Source organism: Coffea arabica, chromosome 2c (genome assembly GCF_036785885.1).
Source record: "Coffea arabica cultivar ET-39 chromosome 2c, Coffea Arabica ET-39 HiFi, whole genome shotgun sequence".
NCBI classification, from domain to species: Eukaryota; Viridiplantae; Streptophyta; class Magnoliopsida; order Gentianales; family Rubiaceae; genus Coffea; species Coffea arabica.
The window spans coordinates 2845045-2870309 of NC_092312.1; the positions used below are offsets into that span (position 1 = coordinate 2845045).

Genomic DNA, 25265 nt, shown 5'->3' on the forward strand with positions numbered 1-25265 from the left:
TAAAAGAATTTCAGTACAGTTTGTTGCCTAGGCCTTATCAATAAATAAAAAGAAAAGAAAAAAAAGAGTAATATATAGAGTCTGTTGCCTGGGCAACGTCACATGATGAAGATTATCTCCAGTATTATTTTCTTCTGGTACTAGCTAGCAGCTTTAAAACATTGTATGTCTGATACAGCTTTTTTGGTAAGAGTGGTTATGTACGTAATTTGGAGTCATAAAGAGCAAAAAGAAAACGTTCAAAAGGAAAAGAATGAAAAATTAGAGACTACGTACTCTTTTGAAGGAAACTAAGAAATTGGGTGATTCCTTTGATGTAATTTGTTACGTTATTCTTCATGATACCTGTCTTGATTCGACGAATTAAGTTCCCATCTCCTCTTCTCTTTCGCAGACACAAGTTCGACAGAAGAAAACACAAAAGGAAAAGGAAACCAAGAAAATCTTCTTACCTGCCTTTAATGTTAGTTGAAAAGTTCCTGTTTAATTAGACCCAACTTACCACAAACTACGCATTAATGAATGCACCTGCAATCATATATTGAACGTGTGTTTTCGTATATTTCTGGTTAAGTATAGGTCGTATATAGTATTCGTTAGTCAGCACCGTTCTTTTAGTTAATTTACTTTTAACGTAGTGCTCCTATTTGTTCAACCAAAAACAAGAAACGGAAACAAAAAAAAACGTAGTAGTTCCCTAAACAGCACAGCAGTAGATATTTCACCAGCTACTTATTTCCTTGTGCAGTTATTTGGTTTCTACTCCAGAATGGAAAACGAAATACGTTTCCCAACTTATCGTAGATCAAAACGGTTAGAGGTGACACATCAAAACTCGTAGGATTTAAGCTTCATTAATTCGTACAGATATCCTGTGATTTTCATTCATGCTGGCCGCTTAATTAATGGCTGCTTCTTCTTCTTCTTCTTCATGCAACACCAAAAGTAGACTCAGATCATCTATGTTCATGGCTTCAAGGGTTTCTGCAATCGCTGTGCTAGTGATCTTGTTGTCAGGGATCATGAGCCTTGCTACGAAAGCAAGCCCAATGATGATCAACCGGCCTTGCGACGAAATATATGTGGTAGGTGAAGGCGAAACCCTTCATACCATCAGCGTCAAGTGCGGCGACGCCTTCATCCTTGAACGAAATCCTCATATCTACGATCCCGACGATGTTTTTCCAGGACTTGTCCTCAACATTCTGCCTTAATTGGAAGCTTTGAATCTGCGAAGATATATCCTCAATCCTGCGGTCTAAGGGAGACAAGGCGTTTTATATATAGTAAATAGTAGTATATGTTAAATACTGAAAAACCCTCATATTATTCTCTCGTCTCTGATTCATGCAAGTCGCCAAATTCCAGGGATACCCCTAAGACGTTCAGGTTTTTGCTTCTTCCTTCTTTTTTCTTTTGTGAGTCTCATTAATTTCTTGAAATTATATGATTACTTGATGTTTCGATCTTGTCTCTGATAATACAGGACATTGCCTACATGTGCTTCTTTTTTCAATAGAAAAAAATAAAGTGCGGAATCGAGGCAATGAACTTCGACACGAAATATTAATTAGCTCACGTGTCAGTCTCAAATAATCACAATTTCATTGTGCTTGAGATACCCAAAATTCCAAAAATTAAAAACGAAAAAAAAATTTAATCAAAGCTACTTCACTTCAATTTTCCACCAACATAAGAAAAGGAAGAAAAGAATACATCTATGTCACTTAAGTACCTAATTCTGTTTAATTACTTTAACGAAATGACTAATTAAAAACAGATCTTTAACTAACAGCTTGACTATTTCACCCGTTTAATTTCCTATTTTGTGTAGCATTTTGCAAATATTCCCACTAATTTTTTTTTTTGGAACGAAGTTCCAATCTTAGCCGTAGAAGACCTTCTGTCTCATGTAAGACTAGTACTATATATGTCTCCATGCATTAAGGTTTGATGAAGGCACCAATTTGCTATAATTAAATATGGCCGGACTTGCTTAAAAATTTTAGACAGTGTGACCCGTCTAATTTGATAGTGGTTCAGTTCCCTTCAAATTATCTCAGAACCTCTTCAGGCGCTCTCCCTTCCCATAGTGTAGTGTAGGAAGCTATTGCATCGAAAAAAAATAGCCAATAGACACAGCTTGAGATCCTCTTGTTACTTGAAGTAAAGAGAACTCCATCTCTAGTTTTTTTTTTTTTTTTGTTGACACGTTTAAGGGATTGTGTAGCAGATCAATTCAGCTCTTGCTGGGAACCACAAAAACTAGGCAAACAAAATGAGTCAAATCCTGTCACCAATGATGATAGGATAAATTGGCAGAGTGGTGGGAGGTTCAACTTTCGGTTGTGGAACTATTTCAAAACAAAAATAAAGTAATGGAACTCGCCAAAAAAAAAAAAATCGGTTTAGAAATTTTAAAAAAATGTTACAGTATTTATTTATTTTTTATCTCAAATAATCTTCTATCCAAAGACATTCATTATTTACTGCACATAAAAGTTGTTTAGAAAAACAACTTTGTTTGGATTGCATTTTTCTGGACTTTTTTTGTAGAAAAATTATTGTAACGATTTGATATATATGAAGTAAAAAGATGATTGAAAAACGTGTCCACGGAAAACGTAACAATTTTTCTTTAGAAAATTGCAATCCAAACGCACCTAATCTGAAAAATCATGGAAAATTTGAGAAAATAGCAATTTTTCTTTGGAAAATTTTCCTGTAATCTGAGAGAAATCATGGTAGAGTTGGAGAATGATCATTGTACCAATTAGAATGAAACAATTCGCCACCGATACAGATGTGGGGACCTGATCAGAATCATCGATTGTGGCAAAAACCCTATTGCTAGTTGATTTCGCCCAGTCATTGTTTATTTATAATGGGGGGAAGTTCCAAATTTCACGGCAGAAGTGCTGTAACAGCATTAGCAAGTTTTATGGCCCATATTGGGTTCTTAAAAACATCCTAAAAGTTTGATGAAAAATTTTGACCATAACATATTGGAATCTGTGGTCACATCCGGATTACCTAAAATAAACCACCACGCTACCTACTACTAAGGATAAAGTCGACATTGAATGGAATTAGACGGCAACATACTTGAAACAAGAAGGAGAAAGTCAGTTGGAACTAAAATTGCAGTTTATAGTGTCATGCCCGCCACGCCCCATAGCATGGTATATATTATGCATGTCGTTTTCTCAATTCGTGTTTGGGTTGAAGTATGAATATATAGTTATTGCAGAGCGAATACGCTACACGTAAGATTGGTTATCATCTGTTTAGTAGATGACTTCTATAAATAGTTTATAACTCCAAAATAATGTCTTGACCCGCGACGGTGATTTAAGCATATTTATTCAAAATTTTAATTAAAAAAAAAGGATGATGACCAATAAAGGCTAAATTGGACTCTTTTTTTTTTTCTCAGACTTTTAAAGTTAGTTAATTAAAATCTAATCTCAGATTTAATCCCAAGAGTCGATAATTTTTGAGACAAATCTGGAGACTTAACTATCCAACCCTCAGCTCCGAAGAAACGAGGCTAAATTGGACTTGGATGATTAAGAAAACCAAACATGTAGTATCATTGTGCTGGCGATCTAAAAGGTGAAGCGCAATTGTTGAATATGCGACTCAGGGATTCCATGTTCCTAGTCAATGTTCCTAGGATTATTGTGACTGTTAATTAGATTTCCAGCTTACCTGTGGTACCGTATCAGACTCAAAGACGACCAAAGATCGTCACCCAGCGGCCACGCGTCCACTCAGATGATGATGAAAGAGACACATTATTGTTTGGTGATGCTGTTATGGGATGAATTGGTAGTCCACCAAGAAATATCTCAAATCCCACCTCCTCGCCACTCGCCGCCCTTCTCCGGGCTCACGACGGATCTCTCTGCCATGCAAAACAAAAACCCAAAGGTTTTTTTTTTTATTTTTTTATTTATAATCTGAATTTATTTATGCTCTGTTCTCTGCTCCGCTTGCATGGTAGACGTAACTGTACTGGTGCAGTTGCTATGGAACTTGGAAGCATCAACCGGGGAAAGTGGCGAATTCCAGAGCCCCCCAAGGCAAGGCCTGGGTCGTTTTCTACTGACAAGAAAATGAAATGAAACTAACCGCCCCGGGTGCCGTACAATCCTCAACAATAATAAAAAAAAAAAAAAAAAAAAAGAGAAGCAGGTAATTCAATCAGGCATGGTTGAATTGAATCATTTATATAGTTGCTTCAGAAAAAAATTTTCTATTATAGTGAGTAATTTCGTCATCAAACTCTGATTGATTGATGTCCCTCGATTTGACAAGAGAGCTAAGTGTTAATTTTGAAACCATATCAATATGGGGTTGTTAGGAGAGATTAGGTGTAACCTCAGGGAGGTTTCTGAAATTATCCCTTTTATTCAATTGGAATATGTACGTTCAGTTCAGCTTGACAACATAATAATGCTTTTCTAGCATCAATGGTCCTCTGCCATTACTACAAACCTGCTGAAGAATTATGTAACCAAATTAGGGAAAAAAAATAATACTAATAATAAAGTAGAGATTTGCGTTGACCTGGCTGATGCGTTGCCACTTGCCACCACCAATGCAGACCATATCAAATTTCTGTAAATTGGGTTCGGAAAAAGCGAAAACAATTAATGTTACGATAACAGAAAAGGAAACCGCTAACAACAAACGAAAGAAGACGGACGCCCAATAAATAATTTAGTCTACCAATTTATTTTGATTTAATTTAGTCTCCCCATTAAATACGTCCAATGCCTCTTCATTTCACCTTCCCACCACCACTGGTACTCTCTCGAGTAACTCCTTCCCACCGAGCTAAGCTAGCTACGACTATAAATACCGCACTCCAACGAAAACAAAATTCCTCATCGAAGTTGCTTAGAACCTGAACCGAAATCCTCCTCCTCATCATCTAGTAGCAGTACTACTTGATCAGTACTGTATACATGGCATCATCATCTCCGACATCCAGTTCTGCGTTAATGATAGCTGATGGGGCTTCTTGGTTCTGTGCAGCGGTGATAGTGGCCCTCATACTCGTGAGCGCGGTCAAGGAGGATTCTGTCCCCTACGAGCCGGTCAGAGGAAACCTGCAGCTCCTTAACAGGGCCTGTGACGAAATATATGTCGTAGGAGAAGGGGAAACCTTGCACACCATCAGCGACAAGTGTGGTGACCCTTTCATCGTGGAGCAGAACCCGCATATCCATGATCCCGACGATGTTTTTCCTGGCCTTGTTATAAAGATTACTCCCAGGCCTAATCAGCCATAGAAGACGTACCTAGCTTGTTTGTGGTTACACAGTCGGTCAGATAGTTTTCTTTTCTTTTCTTTTTTCCCCCTTTCGGAGTATCATATACTACTTACTCTTACTAGTCCTCCTAAATTACAGATACCTCTTCTTTCTTCTTTCTTTTTCTTTTTGCTCCTTTTTGGAGAAGGTGGTGGGCATGCATGCTTTTACCTGTAGTTGGTATGTAAAAGGAGAAGACGAAACGTTTCTCCACGTATTGTACAGCAGAAACAGAATTGTAGGTGATGATTCCCCATACGGCTTTTACTGGTGCAGAAATGTTTGGTCCTAATTACTCCCCTTTTCCTTCATCACCATTTTAAGTACTACTAGTATTTAACCATCGTCTTCGAGATATGTTAAGACTTAATTGATACAAGCAGTATATTTACGGAGTGAATCAATCGGTATATCTTCTCTTCCGAAGCTTTTCACCAGCTTTGAAATGCTCTCGATAGGTTAATTTTTCTTAACCAATTGTGACCTCTGTGTACTTTGATCAAGGGAACCTATTACTTTCTGAAGGACTAGAGCCTTGATATCACGCGAGGATTTTCGGTACAGGTATCACAAGCTCTATACTTGTCCGTTCGAGTTTACTATAATTATTTACTGCTGCTGCTGGTGATGGTTTTCCCTACCCTCCTGCTCTGGCTCTTGTAGTTTTGGTAAAGCACGGCCTCACCCTCTCAATAAGCTACTAGTAGGAAACAAAAGTAGCCTTCGCCCGGTTCCCGGTCCATGCGTCTGAGGCGGAAGCTGTACATGGGAACAATTAAAAACAGCAGCAGCTATAGGTTCCTCAAACCGGATCGGGGGCCTCTGACTTCTGTGTCCAGCTCCATCTACTTACGTAAATTTTACCTAATTTTAACGTATAGTGGTACAACTTCAGTATAGTCATGAGCTAGGCATCAATTTGATACAAAATTTACATTTTCATTTAGTAAATGGAACTGGGGAAACCCCATTGCCCCCTCAAACCTGCCACACGTACCCCTGGAGGTTAACTGTACACAGCACAAAGTGGTGTCACATATGCCACGATTTTGATAATTAGGTATTTCAATCTTTTTCCCCTTTTTTTTTTAAAGATAAAAAAAAAAGGGAAAAGCGAAAATGATGATGAGTTTCCTAACAAAAGCGCTGACTTCAAGTGCGTGTTAAATCATAAATGGGCTTGGCTTTGCTTTGTTGGGTGACCTTTGGAAGCTTCGGCTGCGGCGGCTGTGCCCACTGATACAATTTAGTGCACCCACCATCTCTCCATCCAGTTCCACATCCGTCTGGGAAACCCCACTTTAGAATTTAGATGCGCCGTGCCCACTTGAAATCTACACGCTGCACGCAATAAATTGAGAAAAAGTCTTCAGAGTAATTATATTAGTAACTCTCAAATTTGAGGTCCTAGCGAGCGGGATGATGGTAGAACAATAACCAGAGGTATTAAATTAATGTCATATCAAATAAATAAATAGCCAAGAAATCATCAAAAATATAGCCGAAAGAAATCATCAATAACGTCTCGTTGCCTTGCCTCTCTGCCGAAACATCAATAATCTTGGCGGAATGATGATTGACTATACTGCCATCTTTTTTCTCATATAGGGTTATGTATCACATTTCCTCTGTTTTATTGCACAAAATCAGAAGTACAAAAATGTGTAGCTCTCCCACTAACGGATGATGGCTGGAAGAAAAGGAGAGCCTTTGCAATTGAACGTCTGCTCTTGGTGGCACGTTGCATGTTGAATCAGCAAGTGCGTCCGTACTTATTTACCACCATTATTATCTCTTGCAGACTTTCATATTTTCCTCACAGGGCACAAATGCTTTAGTTAGCCGTGGGATTAGCATGAAAAGACTCGCATCCACATGCATCTAGTTCCCTTTATCGGGATACCTCCTTTGAGAATGCAAATTTCGTTTCGTCCCTTCTCTTTGGGCAAACAGACCTCTTCCAGTTCAGTTAAACTGACTTCTGTAAGAGAAGCTACTAGATCCTCTTCCAGTGCCAGTTAACTAACTTCTATATCCAATCGATACATTTAAGAATGTTAATATGTCAATTAATTCGAGCATCAACTTAACAAAATATCACCTCAAGCAACCAAGAACTCACTTTTTTGCCAATAAGCAAGTTTGATCAGCTATTCGTGGTGGTCCAATTGTTGTGATCTGGCATTCTTCTCTCACTCTAGGAGGCTGAGGAAGCAGACCTCGACTAGCCTACGTCGCGTGCATTTTGCTAGACTATCATCCGCTAGCATGTCCTACCATCATGAGTGGGGATCAGCTTACACTTAATGAAAGTAGGAGAATGTGTTATTTAATTTTATTTTTTTTAAATCTTTTTCCAGCAGAGGAGGGGCGGGGCTTGAACTTAAAGAAGTAGAGGGGAGGTAGAGGGATTTGAATCCACGAGAATGTGTTGTTAATACAGTAGGGAAGAGTAGCAGATTAGCATGTACTACTTCGCATTCCCTCTGTAGGAGCTACTTCTTGATGCAGAATTTTATTGGAGGCAATTAACTGTAGGAGCTGTATAGAATGATCTGGACCAGCTGAATAGAATGAGCCACATTGAGTGGATTTTCTAACACTCAAAAACAATTGGTAGGAGCTGACAGAAAGCAGAATTGATATGGTTATCATCCATTATGCAGTTTGAACAGTGAAAAACTGTGTGTAAACCCGATATATAACTAAGAAGGACACCAACTGAAAATTTCTCTCGGAAAACTACATGGAACAGAGTAGTATTTCTCAGATAAAGGATGTATTAAGCATAGACTCCTACTAAAAACCTGTAGGATCTCGTGGAATGATTCCAGAGGGAAAAAAAATTTTCTAATGTCTTAAATGCCATCAAGGAAGAAGCTGTCCAGGCGTGAAATTAAATCAAACAGCAACACATGAAAAGTGTGTGCATGCATTTGCTCAAAAAAGTTTCAGATATAATAGAACGTAACGAAAAAAGAATCCACTTTTATTGATAATATGCAATAACAAAGGTGTACCAAAAAACTGTTGTCCTGGAAAGAGTCTATCCATTTACAATTGATTGAATTCTCATTTACAACTGATTGAATCCCTAATGAACCACAGCGCCAAGTTGCCAATTTGAACCCAATTCCCTGCATTCAGATGCAACATTATTTGCACTGTAATATGCATTGCAAGGTTTCCAGGTTGGTTCAAGCTCCAAAAGCATGCTGTCCATCAACTCAACTGCGACTGGCACATCTCCATACGTTAAGTCTTTCCCTTGAACCATCTCTGAAGCGATCTTAAGCGCATCATCAGATTTAAGATCAAAGAGAAACTCAAAACAGTTTGCCACAGGACGATGCAAGTCTGCAACTCGCAAGTTAAACAAAATTGTTTTCTGATCGATTCTCTTCCCTCTCAATCGTAGCTGTATCTGTTGTGTGGACCTCAAAGATTCTAATATAGAGATAGGACCTGACGTGATGATGCCTGCTGCAGATGCCTTACTTGGAGTCGAAGCCTTATTATAACTAGATCCATCATTACTCGTGGAGACTTGGGAATCAGGCTGCGGAATATTGTTGGATTCAGGCAGAACAGCGGACGGGCGAAGCCCCGATTCGCATTTATCCCCTTTTAAGCTCTCTGGTGATGATAAGAATGGATCTTTCAAGAGCTGTGCAGCACTGGGTCTCTGAGCTGCAGGAAGTAAACACTTTTCAATAAATCCTTTAACCTGAGGATCCTTGACATTTCCCAAGGCAAGTGGCTTCACCCCTTTCGTGACCTTCTTGTAAATCTGAGCGACATTTGTGCATTCACTGTAAGGGTAATCACAAATGATCAACTCCAGCATGCACATCCCAAAGGCATATATGTCGACAAGTTCATTATACTTCTCGTCATACACTTCAGGAGCCATGAATTCAGGTGTCCCAACAACACTTGTTGCGACACCTGAATTCTTCAACACTGTGGCCAATCCTAGATCACCAATCTTGACCTCCCCCTGATTCGCATTGACAAAGATATTATCGCACTTCAAATCTCTATGAGCAATGGGTGGATTACGGGTATGCAAATAGTTCAGCCCCTCCAAAATCTGCTTAGCCCAGTTCTTGATGGCCTTGATATTGACGGACTTGTGATTCTTCCTAAACTCCCTCAAAGTTCCCGAACTAAACAACTCAGTAATCATGTTTACATTCGTGTTATCTTCGTCAATCCACGAGTGTTGGCATCTGATTATGTTGTTATGCTTGAGTGATTTCATCAAAGCAGCCTCAGACAACAAACTTTTGGCAAGTTTGGGTAAATCATCCAAGGAGGCTGCTGCCCTGCCGGCTTCCAGGTTAATTTGGTACCAAGCTACCTCCGTCCCGTTTTCTTGATCAAAACCCTTGAATACCGTCTTGAATGCTCCTCTACCAAGAACTTCATCGTACTTAATAAAACGGCCGTCCGGCGAAATCTCTAAAACACCACCCTTGTTCTCTTGTTTTTCGGATTTGCACATACTCGGACTCATTCTTGTGGTTTAAAAAAAAAAAAAAGAAAAGAAAAGCTGGGAGGAGGAAGATGTTATTAGTTCAAGAAACAAGAGAAGAACTTCTGCAATTAGGGTTGATGATGGATGACTAGGGTTTTGGATGATTTGGGTTGTGGTACTTACCAGATAACAAGGAGGAGAGCTGGTGGGGGTTGACGGCTGACTAGTGCTCAGTAAATGCTTCGCTAGCAATATCGAAAGCGTCAATCTTGGAATGGAATCGGAAATCGCAGAAGAAAGAATCCTCCATGGCTGCTGCTCCTGTTTTTGCTCTGGTGATTGCTTCCCTCGACATCTATTGATGAATTTTCAACTAGTGGTAATAATACAGATGAACTTTCCCAAAAAGGGGTGGGTGATTGGATCTCATAAACTTGGGAGGGTTGGTTCGGTTGAAGCCTGAATGGGTTCGACAGGATTGAAATCGAATTGAATCGGATTTCTGTGGAAAATTTGAGGTAGATGGGAAATCTGAGTGGGATTCCAATACCTAATCTCGCAAGGTTACTGACGTTAATGTTCTCCTGCCAATTTACACGACTGTAAAACCCACTGGACCTATATCTACCAGGAGTGCAGCCCATAACATCGACTGACTTGTCTTCGACCTTCCTTCTTTTATGGGAGCTGGATTTGACCCATCAACTTTGGATCGAAGCCCATCGTCTGGGCTGCTTTTGTCTGTGGCCACTCACATGCAGTCGTCAGGCTTGGATCATTGACAATTTTGTTTCTTGTTTTATTTTGGGCTGCTTTTTCTGGAGTCCAGACTGTTGGAGTTTAGTACTTCGTTTTTGACCAATAAAAGTGTTTCATAAAAGATTATGGAATCCATTAATCTCACATCAGATACCGCCATATATCCAAATCAGATTGTAAAAAGACACTTATTTGTCGAATTAACGCTATTAAATTGATCAAAGACCAAGCTCTAAACCTGCCACATAATTAGTTTGGTTTGGGCCGAGATATGTAATTTCTCCACTCCACTCATATGGGCTACTTTTAGATTGAGCAATTACACCCATTTCATCTTACTTCCCCTGCTCTATTTTGTTTACCTTTTTTCTCTCTTATTTCGTAGTATTATTCTATTCGTTTTCTTTATACTGCAGATCAAAAACTTGCAGGCAGACCCAAGTCTACATTTTTTTTAAAAAAAAAAAAATTTAATGGTTTTTATACGTATTAGGTAGAACAACCATTTTTTGCTTCCTCCACTTTTTATTTTTATTTTTTTAAAAAAAAATCTTGGTCTTCTTTCTTGTATGACAGTACATGTATGCATTAGATTAATGTATCATCTGGTAATTGATTTGATTATACTCATATTCTGCTTCATGCACTGTATAACGAAAAGAAAAGGGAGTATTTCTAGAGAGTCCTGTTAAAAAAAAAAAAGAAAAAAGAAAGAAAACCTCAACGCAAGTGAGACCGGGAATATTGCAATATACATTTTATTGTTTCCTCAAGAAACAAAAGTAAAACCAAAGTCCACATGGCTCCAAAACAAGTACTTGTTGTGAGTCAATTTATGCATTTATTAGCTGAGTCAATTTTTTCTTTATAAGACTCTGCATGGCAATTTAAAGCACAAAGTGACTGTGTAATTCAATTAATTTTACGGGGGGTGGGTGTAGAATTAGGCTAATGGGATCCCAACAAGGTCTTTAAAATTGCCTGGACAAAAGAAAGAAAGAAGATCTTTAAGATAATCCTAAAAGAAAAAAAAAAAAAAGAGGTAAAAGTTAAATTCATTATTGTTTGTTTGCTCAGGTCAGGAGGCAAATTGTTAATTGTATGCCCACAATATTGTATAAAAGAAGTGGTTGGAGTGGGAGAATCAGGCATTTACTAGCCGTCACGTCACGCAAGCAAAGAGAAAGAGGTGGGAGTGTAAAACTTGTAGAAAATAACCAGGACTTTAGGTGAGGTGTTTAAGAAGAAGGCTGATAGAATCTTTAGATAAAACAAGGGGTGAAATTTGCATTGCTCAACTATCAAAATTCCCTCCCTTAGGATTATCCGACAAAAAAAAAAAAAAAAAACACAGTGATCATCTTTGTTCCTGTCAATTAAGAAATGCAGATACTCGACAGGATTGCCAGGCATCCATATATATGCTTCGACAAGAAGATTAGTTGAGTTATTGGTGTTGGTGCAACAAGAATCAGCTGTCAGAGTTTTTGCAAATTTTTGTTTCTTCATTAGGGACTTTCAAAGTTTGGACGCCATAAAGGATGAATACAGGAAAATGGAGCTCGATTCTCGCTACTCTTGTTGGAATTCTCTGCCTCATTTGTTCTTCCTTCTCCGAGCCAGGTTCTCTCCCGCCGACTCGATCTCTGAGATTACTGATGTTGTCGTGTTGCGTTATTCACATTCATTTAAGATAATTCTTCGCACACTCCAAATCACCAAAAACATCATCATATCATATACGTCCGGCTATTAATTGTTTGATCATCAATTCTAGTAAATTTGCTAATTAAATACTAATAGAAAGTTTTGGAACGCATATATTATAACCTGCAGCTCCCTACCACACATTCGCCAAAGATGCTACAGCGGCTCCGCCTCTAGTGTTCTACGACTACATAATCGTCGGCGGAGGAACTTCAGGATGCGCTTTGGCAGCGACCCTGTCCCAGGGAGGTCGAGTGCTTTTGCTGGAAAGGGGCGGCTTGCCATACGACGACCCCAACATAATGGACATAAAAGGGTTCGGGGCCACCCTAGCGAATACCTCCCCATCATCCCCTTCCCAGCTATTCATTTCCACCGACGGAGTGATCAACCACAGAGCCAGGGTGTTAGGGGGCGGGACGGCCTTGAATGCGGGGTTCTACTCGAGGGCGAGCACCGACTACGTCAGCAGGGTGGGGTGGGATCAGAGGGCGGTGAACGAGTCGTACGAGTGGGTGGAAAATAAGGTGGTGTTCGAGCCGGAAGTGGGGGCGTGGCAATCGGCGGTGAGGAGTGGTTTGCTGGAAGCCGGGCAATTCCCGTACAACGGATTTACGTACGATCATGTGAAGGGGACTAAAGTGGGGGGCACCATCTTTGATGGAAGTGGCTACAGACACACCGCTGCAGATTTGCTCGAGTATGCTCATCCACCAAACATCACCATCTATTTGCATGCAATCGTGGAGCAAATCTTGTTCAAGACAGAAAGTACGTACGTTATTTAATTAATCTCAATCACTACTACTGCTCAAATCTTTCCTGCGTAAGTAGTAATCTTTAATCAATCATTAAACTATTATTCAGATTAGCAAAGCGGCAGGTAAAACAATTACTAATAGCAAGCCCTCTTCTTAATTTTCCACTTATCTCATCATACCCCTCATTAGTAGCAGTAATAGTACGTGGTAATTCATAACCTGCATGCGAAAGAAAGATGAAGTGAAATTCAGTTCTAGCTGATTAAATTTTAAAAAAAAAAAAAAGAGAAAAAGAGAGAGAGATCAGCACTTAGCAATCTACTAGTTTTCAATGAGGCCAGTTTGCAAGACACCAAAAGTGGTTGAGAGTTAGAGACCGTATACAATCTCGGAATGTAGCGGTTTTTTACTCTTTCAGTTTGATTGCTTGAATTTGTTGGTCTTCTGCTTTGAATTCTATTTTGTAATTTTTTTCAATTATATATATATATTTCTTGAGATCGATTGCTACCAGTGTTTTGAAAACCGGATCGGACCGGCCGGTTCGACCGGTTGAACCGCGAACCGGGCATGTACCGGTCCGGTTCAATGCTAGGGTTGACTTTGGCAGAAAATCGGTCAAAAATCGGTTGAACTGTGAAAACCGCCGAACCGGATTTGAACCGGCAGTTTCCGATTTTCAAGTTTTCTTTTTCTTTTTTTTTTTTTTTGCAAAATATAGCTATCAAGATTTGAACTCAAGACCTTTGTAATAGAAGACCAATATAGTAACCATTGCACTATCACATCTTATTAGTTTTTTTTGATAACTTATTTATATAAAACAAATACTCATATTTCTTTTGTTCCATTTTTCTTACAAAATCTCATATTCTCATGACTCTTTTTTTTATTATTTTCAACTCTCTCTCTCTCTCTCTCCATCATCTTTTATTTTGTCACTTTTTTTTAATCAAACCTCTTTATTTTTAATTTATTGATGTTTTCTTCCATCTTTTTTTTTGTCCATTAAATTAAAAAAGTTAAAAAAGAATTATTTTTCTTTAACCCAAATTATTTAATGCCACAACCACTCACTTTTATCTCATATTTTGTTTCTTATCAAATTTGCATTTCTATTTTCGATTCTCTTAACTTCCTTCGAATTCCAAACTTTCTTTTTTAAATTGCAATCTCTAAATTCCAAAACGTAAATTAAAATTTAAGTTCACAATGTCTAAATTCTCATAGACGTGAATTTTGTATAATTTTAAAATATTGTGATATTTTTTAATTGGATTTAAGATTTTTTTAGTAGATATAATTGAAATTGACATGAAATTTATTTGTTTAACTTATAATTTTAAAAATTTATTTTTAAAAATCCAAATTATTCGAAAATAGTAAACTTTTCATCATATAAAGTATTAAATTATCCATTACATGTCTTATTTTGTGCATATATATTTATATAAATAATTTTTTAAAAAATTCATTGAACCGAGGTTGAACCGGTCCGACCGGTTGAACCTCGACCCTTTTACTTCACCGGTTCAATTAACGGTCTGGTTTTTAAAACATTGATTGCTACTGGGTTCAGAATAAGGTTTCTAAAAGCTACAGTTGTTTGATTATTTGTCCTCCGGCCTGGCACATCAAAATTTAGGACCTCCATATTCATAGCACTTGTACATTTTCAAATTAATTGCACGTAGGAAATCACATTAAAAAATGGAGTAATTCAAAAGATTTTTAAGAATATTAAGAATGAGGTCATCATGCTTCGGCTCAGAGCTTCCAAGACCCAGAGCCCATGGAGTCTTGTTCTTGGACCCTAGGGGGAACAGGCATCTGGCGTTCCTGAACAGAGGGTCGGCGAACGAGATCATTTTATCAGCCGGAGCACTAGGAAGCCCACAACTGCTGATGTTGAGTGGCATTGGGCCAACTGGACACCTAAGGACGCACGGCATCAAAGTGTTGTTGGACCAGCCCATGGTGGGTCAGGGAATGGCGGACAACCCAATGAACGCCATCGTGGTTCCTTCACGTCGCCCCGTGGAGACTTCCCTCATTCAAATTGTTGGCATCACCCAGTTCGGTAGCTACGTCGAATCTGCCAGTGGACCCGTTGCCTTTAATTGGGTGAACGGCCTCAATCAACAGTACCACAAGCTATCTAATGAGGTTTTTTTCTTTTTCAACCTAATGCTGATCATCGTCATATTTACATTTGTATGCATATGCGTCCACTGCCGGGACCCGGGAGGAGGGGGAGGGGAAGATGGAAGATGAAGGATTTTAATTGGCGGAAAAAAATAATTAATTGATTCAAATTTGGGATTATAATGACTTAGGGAATCACAACAATATATAAAATGTTACCAAAAAATCACAGTAATTAAGTGTATATAAAATGTATTAAAATAAGTGTAGGTTAGGATGGATGTAGCAGCATTCTTTTGTAGAGCACTACTATTTTCATGATTTTATTTCCTGAAAATGGTATGGTTTTGTGGCATGATGATTTAATCCCCAAGCAGACTAGCTGGCCTTCGTCAGTACCGGCAAACCAAAGCACTTCGAGTTCAAGGGCCAACGAAGCTCATATTGATGACTTCATGGATGCCAGTCAACCGGCGGGGATCATCCTGGAAAAGATCTCGGGGCCCTACTCTAGCGGTCATCTGGAGCTCCAAAATAGGGACCCGAATGATAATCCTAGAGTGACATTTAACTATTTCCATGATCGGAGGGACCTGCAACGATGTGTTCAAGGCATGGAGCTGATCAGACGGGTCATCGATTCGAGGTCTCTCTCGCGCTTCCGATACCCCTTGACGCCGGTGCAAACTCTAATAAACTGGATGCTGACCTTCCCAGTTAACTTGAGACCACGGCGGGTCTCGGCTGCTTTCTCAATGGAACATTTTTGTGAAGACACCGTCATGACCATATGGCACTACCACGGCGGATGCCAAGTTGGTAAGGTTGTGGATCGGAACTATAGAGTCGTTGGAGTCGACGCCTTGCGCGTTATTGACGGTTCCACATTTTCTGAATCCCCCGGAACTAATCCACAAGCCACTGTCATGATGCTGGGCAGGTAAACCAGAATTTGCCCAGAAGCATGTTTAGTTTCTTCTTCTTATTACTATCATTCCAGCATTTGCCTAGCTAATCTTCTGCTAACGAATACGGGTATCTATCTCTCTTGTGATGCAGGTACATGGGACAAAGGATTCTGAATGAGAGAGATTCCCAATGCAATGAAGCGGTAGAAGACTGACAGACAAGACCGGATTATATATCCATTTACTGCTTTTGTTTTCTTTTATACTACTGTATAATATATAACTGATCATGTTAGCGGTGGGGATATGTCCGGAATTGAGAACTTAATGATTTGCTGCTGCTCTGTTAATCTGATGACAGACGCTGTTTTTTCATCCGCATAATTTGTATAAATTTATGATCTCACTGTGTCTGGGATTTGCATACGTAGGATAAGAATCGCCATTTAATAACATGATTCAGGGGGAAAGAAAACTTAGGAAGCCCCGGTGATCAAGCTTCTGCTTAATTCGTTCCAAAACCCATTTTTCTTTTTTCGTTACCGAGTATTTTTCCTGTTTGGTTTTTATGGCGGTCCGTTTCTGGTCCACTTCCACATCAGTGCTTGAGCTATTCTGAAAATTAGACAGCCTAGAATCTATTTGTCGATTACATAAAGATTATGAACGATCATGGCAAACTTACAAGAAAATATATGGGGTTGACAATTTCGTACATTTAGTAAACTTAAAGCGCAATGCGACATGTAAAGGAGGTCCTTTCAACTGCATTTTCCTACATCTCAAGTCTCCACCAACAAAGAATTCATGGACAAGGCTAGAGGAGGAATCTAATTAGAAAGGAATTTTCAAGACAACTGTAAATTTGCACATTAACTGGTTGACTTGTGCCTTGAGCTCGCAAATTGATTTTTGGTCTGACATACCTTTGTTGAATTTGAAACTATATTTTGAGAGTTAATAATTTCCCAGCTTCTCAAGTCTCACCTCATACATCTCTCTTTTCTTTTCTTTTTTAATTTTTTTTCAGGCTCCTGTTCTGATGTTCGAATTGGCAACTCATTAAGCTTGGCACAAGAACTAAGTTAAAGGTGCATGTGTATATCTCATCACACCGCATGCAACACACATTAAGGTTGGTTAGTTTAGTGAAAAATAGAGGTTAAAATTAGTAAATGTGGCCTGCCCTATGCCACTATTCTCATTCACCTAAAAATACATTAGAGAAGTTTTCACTGAAAGAATTTGAAGGTCATGGTAATTAATGTCGCCAGGTCCAAAGACTATCCTGAAAAGGCCACAGCATTTTTAAACATATATAAAATGACGCAAATGAGGCCACAACACTATCAAAATCCTCTCAAGTACATGGGGTTAATTACCTATATGAAGACCTTTGTACTATATTGAGAAACGATGATGAAGTACTGAAAGAAAAAGTACAGAAGAAATGTGTCCTCCAGCTCTTGCGATCTGTTCACCTTAGCGTGTACGTTGTAATTTATGCCCAACTGATAGAAATAATCTAACGGCCGGCCGGCCCCAACAAACTCTAGAAGATATATCAACCACGAATTATGCTTCAATCTTTGATTCCAGCCAAAAAATAAAAATCTTATTTAAGTTTTAATTTTATAATCTGTGTGCGCTAAAAATCCTATGAAAAATCCTAGTGTCAAAAGAGTTAAAGTACCTATCTGTGAATGCTTTGTCCTAAAGCAGCTTCCTTATTTTTGTTTTTGGCAATTGTTTGTTTGTACTTTGTCATAAATCTGGAGTAGCTTCGAAGTATTCTGCAGGCATTTGCATAATGCAGCAAATGGAAAACATGCGACTAGCCTACCCTACTCTACCAGCATTTGTTGATTCTTTCGGCCCGCCATCAGAACAGTTTATATACCTGCATGCATGCTTCTATGCCATTTCATCTTCACATTGTCGACTAGCGATCATCTCCCATCTCATATCTAATCCGGCTCTTGGTCAACACATACATACATACATATATATATATATATATATATATATATGGCTCCTCTGGTTCAGCATATTGTCGTCGTTCTTTTAATCGCAATTCCGTTGACAAAGGCAGTTCTTGATGCCCACTACTATGACAAAACATGTCCTCAGGCTGAAAGTATCATCTTTCAAACTCTTCGTAATGCTTCATTATATGATCGTAAAGTCCCTGCTCGCATCCTCAGAATGTTCTTCCATGATTGTTTCATAAGGGTATCCTCCCTCTCTCCATCTCTTCGAAACACACACACACACCAAAACTTGCTAATGTGCATGGTACATCAAACAAAACATGCAGAATATACATTTGGAACTCTCAAAGATTTTTGTCTTAAAATGACAGGGGTGTGATGCGTCAATTTTGCTCGGCTCAACTCCGGGAAACAAAGCAGAAAAAGACGGCCCTCCAAACATCTCAGTTCGATCATTCTATGTGATTGATGATGCCAAAACTAATCTTGAATCTGCTTGTCCGCATACAGTTTCTTGTGCTGATATAATTGCTGTCGCGGCAAGAGATGTGGTAGCAATGGTAATTTCTTATTTGCGGCCCAGAACAAAAAAGTCACTCATTAATGCCACTTTCCATGAATCAATAATTGTATTCTAAGTAACTTCATTGCTATCCCTTTTTTTTTTTTCTTTTTTCAGTCTGGAGGTCCACACTGGAATGTACTCAAAGGAAGAAAAGACGGAAGAGTCTCCATAGCTAATGAAACAATTGACTTGCCAGCACCATCCTCCAATTCAACGCAACTTATTCAGAGTTTTGCAAAGAGGGGTTTAGGCGTTAAAGATTTGGTTGCTCTTTCCGGTGGACACACCCTAGGATTTTCACATTGCTCTTCCTTTGAAGCCAGGCTTCGAAATTTTAGTTCGTTGCACGAGGTTGATCCTACCTTGAACACAGAGTTCGCAGAAAACCTGAAGAAGAAATGCCCAAAACACCATACAGACAGCAATGCAGGACAGTTCCTGGACTCAACCGCATCTACTTTTGATAATGAATACTACAAGCGAGTTATTGCAGGAAAAGGCGTGTTTGCATCAGACCAGGCCTTGTACGGTGATCACAGGACTAAATGGATTGTTGAATCATTCGCCAGAGATCAAGCACTGTTCTTTTCGGAATTTGCATCTTCAATGGTGAGACTGGGTAATGTTGGTGTTAATGAACATGGAGAAGTGAGAACAAAATGCAGAGTTGTGAACTGACTCTGCTGTGTCTTTGTTGTCTGCGTGTTTGTTTCGAGCGTGAGACACTTTCAATGTTTGAGAGACAATAAAAAGTTTTCTGCCGACCGATGAATTCCTGTACGTGCTGGATTTTGGAGGTTTGGGGGGGGGGGGGGGGGGGGGGGGCGCGGCGAGGACCGGGGCTTGCTCTTAAGTGCGAGGGAGTGAAATCAGTTCATTTTCCAGTACGTGTTTTCAGCACCATTCCCTTTTGTTAATTGAGTGCACCAATTTCATGGTTTCTTTTGTTAGAATGGACTCTTATTCAACTTTGATACAAGCCAATATTTCGATGATAATATAGAAATTGAAGATGGATACACAAATTAAGAGAAAGTATTCAACAAGAGCATTTAGAACGACCAAGAAATGAAAAGGAGAACAAATTCAACCATGGTGCATACCAAAAACGACCAACAAAATATATATAGTTTGTGCCTTCTCCACATCTTTCTTTGAAAAAACTATATCGAGCAACGGAAATTTTATTGGTGCCCAAGAAAAACAATATAGTTTGTGCCGTCTCCACATCTTTCTTTGAGAAATCCCCTATATCGAACAACGATTTGTTACAGTAGCAGTCAACTAAAGGTACGAAATTTTACTGGTGCCCAAGCTATGTCAAAGTACCTGAAAGACGTCAAGATACTGAACGGAAAGTTTTTGTATGACTGGTTAAGTAACAACAGAGACAACGGATTCAGATCAAAACAAGAGATCTTCAAGGCAGAAATATGACCTCTTTCGTTTGACTCACCTGAGCAATATAAGAGAAGCAATTGAGCAAATTCTATCGGGTTGTGTCTACTCCTTGACCAAAGGAAAGGAAGCTGATGCAGACTGAAGTGCATCGTCTGCTTTATGTTATGTGGCAACTGAACTTTGATGATCAATTAAGGAACCAAAATTTATCATTCACTCACCAAGTCCATACAAATCAAATCGCAAAGATTACACAGTTACCAATTAACTGCATAAAGCCTTAGGATCTAAAGCTACTCTGCTGCCATACCATACCGCAGCACTAATTGCTGATATTCACAATTCTCAGAGTTTATCTGAAGCTTCAACCGGGAAGTGATAGGAAAACTGATTTACGATCATTAAGAAAACAAAGAAATGGGTAAAGTACTTAGTTTTAAAAAGGTCAGACATTAAATGTACGATCATTCTCAGAGTTTATCTGAAGCTTCAACCGGGAGGTGATAGGAAAACTGATTTACGATCATTAAGAAAACAAAGAAATGGGTAAAGTACTTAGTTTTAAAAAGGTCAGACATGAAATGTACGTTGCCAATCTTCTTCCCAAGCTCAAGCTCAATAATGACTTCCGCCTACCCATAAAAGTAAAACTAAAAGGAGAATTTTTAGATCAAATTACAATTGAATCTCAAGCACCCAAAATCTCTAAGCATTCCCACACTGTAGAAACATCGTATGAATCCAGAGGGGGAAAAAGTTACCAGTATTTTATCAAGAATTCAGTTAACATAACACTCTGATGTCTATATGTTTTCAATTATAAACAATTCATTCAACTGATTTAGAGTACAAGATATCCATCTTTGAAGATACAAAAAAGGAAAGCATTGTTGATTATAACCGAGAAGAGGCTTATAATGATAAGCACATAAAGTCAAACCACAGAACCTTTCCCAGTATACTGGATGCTGCCAAACAATAGTCAAGCAAATACTACATCTGATCGTAACACATATTTGACTCCCGTATGAACATTCCGAGCTTCATGCAGCATACACCTATCCCCATGAACGTGCAGGAGAGCCATTCCTTCAGTTGGTGGTACCTGAGGATTTCACGATATTAGAACACTTGATGCGACAAGCTCCACCAAGCCAAATGTACAAGGAAGAAATCTTACACAACACGCCTCTTTATTGCTCTGTTATGCAGCTGAATGTAAATTGAAGTCTTCTAATTCAATTGACTTCCCTATTTCTTTTTACCTAAGTAGCTTTTGGGACTTCTTATTTTTTGTATAAACTGTCCCATTTGATGAAGGGGGTTGAGATATGGGAAAGAGGGCAGAATCAAGAGCACATAACATAATAGAAGCAGAAAGACATCTACCTCAGCCACTAAGGCATTTCTAGGACCATAAAAAACAGTCTCTCCTCCAACTATAGTCTCAGATGCAGAATCTTGCGTGTTATCATTTCTGGTTTTGGATCGGGAACCACCACTGAGATAAATTAGCAAGGTATAGTGGGTGCGCTTCCCATCCCCAAGATCAATGCTTTCGTCAATATGTCGTCCAAATCGCTGACCAGCCTTATACCTGAGAATCATAAGATTATAGTGCTCTGAAGTGCCAAACTTTATTTCACAGAAACATGTTGAATTGCCAAAAGTAACTAATACAGTACTGCATTCTAGGTCATAAACTTGACTTGACTCCCACAGCAGCTCTTTTTTTGTTTTTTTTTTTTAGGGTATCCTCCCGTCCCTCTCCATACCCATCCCACCCCCAACTGACTCCCACAGCAGCTAAAGTTCAAGTTACCTCATTTATATACAGTTCATAGGCCCTCATCATAACCAAAGAACAATAGTAGGCGACTTTTTTGGTTTGAGTTTTTTTTTTTTTTTAATTGGGCGTGGGTGGTTTTGCTGAGGCAATCAGGTGCAATGATTACCAACCACAGTAACCTTCCCTCAAATTACTTTAGTTAATTTAAGATTCTAGGTTAGTCCAGCACCAAGAAAGACGAACACACATTTAGGACCTGTAAAATCTAAGATTTGGGTTTTAACCAATTGCAGTTTTCCCACGAATCTTCAAATCAGAAAGTAACTTGTTCAGTCCAGAACTCCATATTGCATCTGCAAGAACTGGATCTTGTACAGATATACGATCATTGTCTCGATAAGCTTCACCTCTTGTTGGACCAAGACTTCCTTGGTGAACAAATCCAATAGACTCTGCAGCTTTAATAAATGCTTTTGACTCACCAGAAGAGAAGAAACCATTCACCTGAGTACCTTAAACAAAGAAAGCAAAGAATTGGTAAGAGCTGAAGCCAAACCTAAAATTGTCTTAGTCATCCACATAACCAGATTATCATACTTTTTTTTTGGTAGGCACCAAATCATCATACTTAACAACTAAAGAATCATAAGAAGGAAAGTAGAACAGGCGGACATAATTTCTCCATAAACTGAAGGATAAATAGATGGCCACTTGTAGCCAAGATATCAACCTACCGGTTGATGAACACACAAAGATGGTCACTTGTAGCCAAAATCGCATAATGCACAAGTGCCTTAGTCTATTTTTTGAACCAATTATAGGGTTCGCATCCATGCTAGCCAAAATAATGGCAAAATGAGCTCATTTAAAAAGACAGCCTATATTCAACATTCAGCTAGGTGCAGTCCAAGAATGACAAACGTTAAAGCAGAAGCCCTATCATAAGCTCCTGCAGCCGGTGATATCAAGAATAAACTACTTACTAAAGCTCACTCAACATAAGAAGACCTCAAAGCCATTAAGTAAAATTGGCAATAAAAAAATGCTCAACAATTTAGTGGAATGACAAGGACCCATTTGCAAACCGAGAGCATGTACTTTGGTAAGATGCTTAAACATGTAAAAGAAACCAAAAAAAAAAAAAAAGGAGGACATTTCGAAGCCAAAACCGTAATGAATTTGACTTACAATATCAAAGCCCATCAAAGAGCACCCATCCCAAACGCGAAGCTATCGAAACCATTATCCGTTAGCCAGAATTCAAATTATGGTTTCCAAGTAATCTTATAAGAGGATTAGGGAAAGTTCAGGTAGCCACACCAATTAAAATAATCCAATTGTTATGCGCAGAACCTTGTTCAGATTGGCATAAATTTACCACAACAGAAACAAACCCAAAAAAACAGAATCAGAAAAGAAAGGCGAGTGATGACAGGTGAAAAGGGATTATCGGAATCGAAAGCATACAGTAAAAAGGTCGTTGTCTGTCAGGCGAGTGATTTCGAGATTAGACTTGGGTTTAATCAATGGCCACTCGGATGTTCTTGATTTCTTGCTGTCCTTTTTCTTTCGTTCTCCCATCTTTCTCTTCATCACTTTCACTCTTTTGGTTCTGTTTGATTTTATTAAGCATTCAACGCGTTCCACTTGTTGGGCTCAGAGGAGTCCATGAAGATATATACACATGGCTGCCTTTTAATTCCTTTTCTCAGTTTATCGGAAACCCGCATCCTATCTTCACCCATTTTCTAACCCATGTTACGTTTTGGAATGGACCATCTTATGGAAGATATTAAGCCCAGGTTCTCGTTTGAACACAAAATACCTAACCAAAACATTTTGCACTCTAGCTCTTTTTGAGTTTTTTCCTCTTTTCTTGGTACTAGTCTATATATAAGAAAAAGCATCATCTAAACTAGTCTAGGGTAATAGGAAAAAGGAAAATTCAACAATGTAATGCAAAAAAAAGAAAGTTAGACCGAACAGGATAATGCAAAAAGCTAGAAACAAATGTCCATCTACATTGGAGGGGTGCAGTAGCACATGATTTGTACCTTTTCTTTCCTCTTACTTAGCATATGAAAGGGAGAAAAGAGAATAATTTTTGCAAATGGCATTAAGGCCCCGTTTGAAAGGTGAATTTTTTGGATGTTTGTCTAAAAATTTACTGTAAATTATTGTAGAAATTATAAAAAAATTTTTAGATTGAAAAGCTTTTTTCTTTCTTTTTCTTTTTCTTTTTCTTTCTTTTTTCTTCTTCTCCCTTCCCCCTCCTCCGGCACCTCTCTTCCTTCCTCCCGTTGCATCAGTTGTCGCTCTACCCTTCTTTTTTTCTCCCCCGACACCTCTCCCTTCCCCTTCCCCCAGCACCTCTACCCTTCCTCCCTCTCCCTCTCTGCCCCTCTTTTTCTCTCCCCTGGCACCTCTCCCTTCCCTCTCCCCCGGCACCTCTGTCCTTTCCCTCTCCTCTCTCCCTTCCCCTCACTCTCCGACGCCAGAGTTGTTGTAGCCATGGATTTTATTTTTTTTTAGCTTTGTCTCTCTCCCTCTCCTCCCCTCCCCTGCCACCGTGGAGCAGCTTTTTGGAAAAAGAAGAGGCCCAAGTCCAATCCGAATAAGCTGTGGATTGGCTTTCTCTCTTGATCTACAATATTGGACTGCCCCAAGAGATTTGGATTGGTGAGTGAGTTGTCACTTTTACTTTCTTGTGTTAGCCTTCGCCGCTCACCTTCCATAGAAGTCTTAGCGCCTGGTGGCTGGTGGAAAGGACTCGTAAAGAGCCTTTGAAGCTGCCTTGTTCGATGCTTGGGTGGGAACACTATCAATAAAAGATACTTGTAATTTCTCTTAGAAGAATGCCCAAAAGAAAGTAAACTCCCAGTGAGTCGGCAACCCCCGCCCATAGGACATCTTCTGCGCGACCAAATTGCAGTTAGCGGGAGGGGGACGGTGGTGGGGGAGGAGGGAGGGAGAAAGAAAAAGAAAAAAGAAAAAAGAGACATACACCAACAGGTCGGTCAAACGGGGAAGGGAGAGGAGGATAGGGGGTGAGGGCAATGTTTTGAAAACCGGACCGGACTGGTCGGTTCGACCGGTTGAATCGCGAACCGGCCATGGCACCGGTCCGGTTCAATGACATAGTTGACTTTGTCAGAAAACCGGTCAAGAATCGGTCGAACCGTAAAAACCGCGATTGAACCAGTTTTCAACATGACTCTTCTTTTTTTTTTGTGTGCAAAATGCAGCTATCAAGATTCGAACTCAAAACCTTTGTATTAGAAGACCAATGTATTAACCATTGCACCATCACATCTTATTAGTTTTTTTTTATAACTTATTTGTTGACCTTGGTCGATCAATCCTTGGTTTTGATGATTAACAAACCAAAATATAGATTTGGGCTAATGTTTTTATGTGAGCAATTTGTTAGAACAGATT

At 39.2% G+C, this 25265-nt stretch overlaps 3 protein-coding genes, 2 long non-coding RNA genes and 1 pseudogene across 6 annotated transcripts; 3 read left to right on the forward strand and 3 right to left on the reverse strand.

Annotated features, from left to right (window-relative positions):
- The first annotated feature begins 4440 nt into the window (after positions 1-4440).
- Positions 4441-6304, forward strand: LOC113725086 (uncharacterized). Its single transcript, XR_003457271.2, has 2 exons — positions 4441-5885; positions 5985-6304. It is a non-coding gene; the product is annotated as an uncharacterized lncRNA (long non-coding RNA).
- LOC140032401 (uncharacterized) lies at positions 4718-7160 on the reverse strand. The gene is made up of 2 exons (XR_011836331.1): positions 6859-7160; positions 4718-6662 (listed from the first exon to the last, which is right to left on the reverse strand). It is a non-coding gene; the product is annotated as an uncharacterized lncRNA (long non-coding RNA).
- A 1129-nt stretch (positions 7161-8289) lies between these two features.
- On the reverse strand, positions 8290-10399 carry LOC113725087 (probable serine/threonine-protein kinase WNK11). Its single transcript, XM_027248078.2, has 2 exons — positions 9985-10399; positions 8290-9876 (listed from the first exon to the last, which is right to left on the reverse strand). The coding sequence occupies exon 2, from the start codon at positions 9838-9840 to the stop codon at positions 8416-8418; it is 1425 nt and encodes a 474-aa protein (XP_027103879.2). The 5' UTR covers positions 9841-9876; positions 9985-10399; the 3' UTR covers positions 8290-8415.
- Positions 10400-11828: 1429 nt separating this feature from the next.
- Positions 11829-16490, forward strand: LOC113723767 (protein HOTHEAD-like). Of its 2 annotated transcripts, none has more exons than XM_072073437.1 (5): positions 11829-12183; positions 12397-13038; positions 14800-15194; positions 15548-16113; positions 16233-16490. In XM_072073437.1, the coding sequence occupies exons 1-5, from the start codon at positions 12102-12104 to the stop codon at positions 16294-16296; spliced, it is 1749 nt and encodes a 582-aa protein (XP_071929538.1). In that variant the 5' UTR covers positions 11829-12101; the 3' UTR covers positions 16297-16490. The 2 variants fall into 2 exon arrangements, with proteins under 2 accessions (XP_071929538.1, XP_071929539.1); XM_072073438.1 differs by having other exon boundaries at positions 11830-12183; positions 15551-16113.
- A 1535-nt stretch (positions 16491-18025) lies between these two features.
- Positions 18026-19399, forward strand: LOC113725088 (peroxidase 66-like). Its single transcript, XM_027248079.2, has 3 exons — positions 18026-18313; positions 18444-18632; positions 18752-19399. The coding sequence occupies exons 1-3, from the start codon at positions 18110-18112 to the stop codon at positions 19313-19315; spliced, it is 957 nt and encodes a 318-aa protein (XP_027103880.1). The 5' UTR covers positions 18026-18109; the 3' UTR covers positions 19316-19399.
- A 1422-nt stretch (positions 19400-20821) lies between these two features.
- LOC113725090 (uncharacterized) lies at positions 20822-23605 on the reverse strand (annotated as a pseudogene).
- Positions 23606-25265: the final 1660 nt, after the last annotated feature.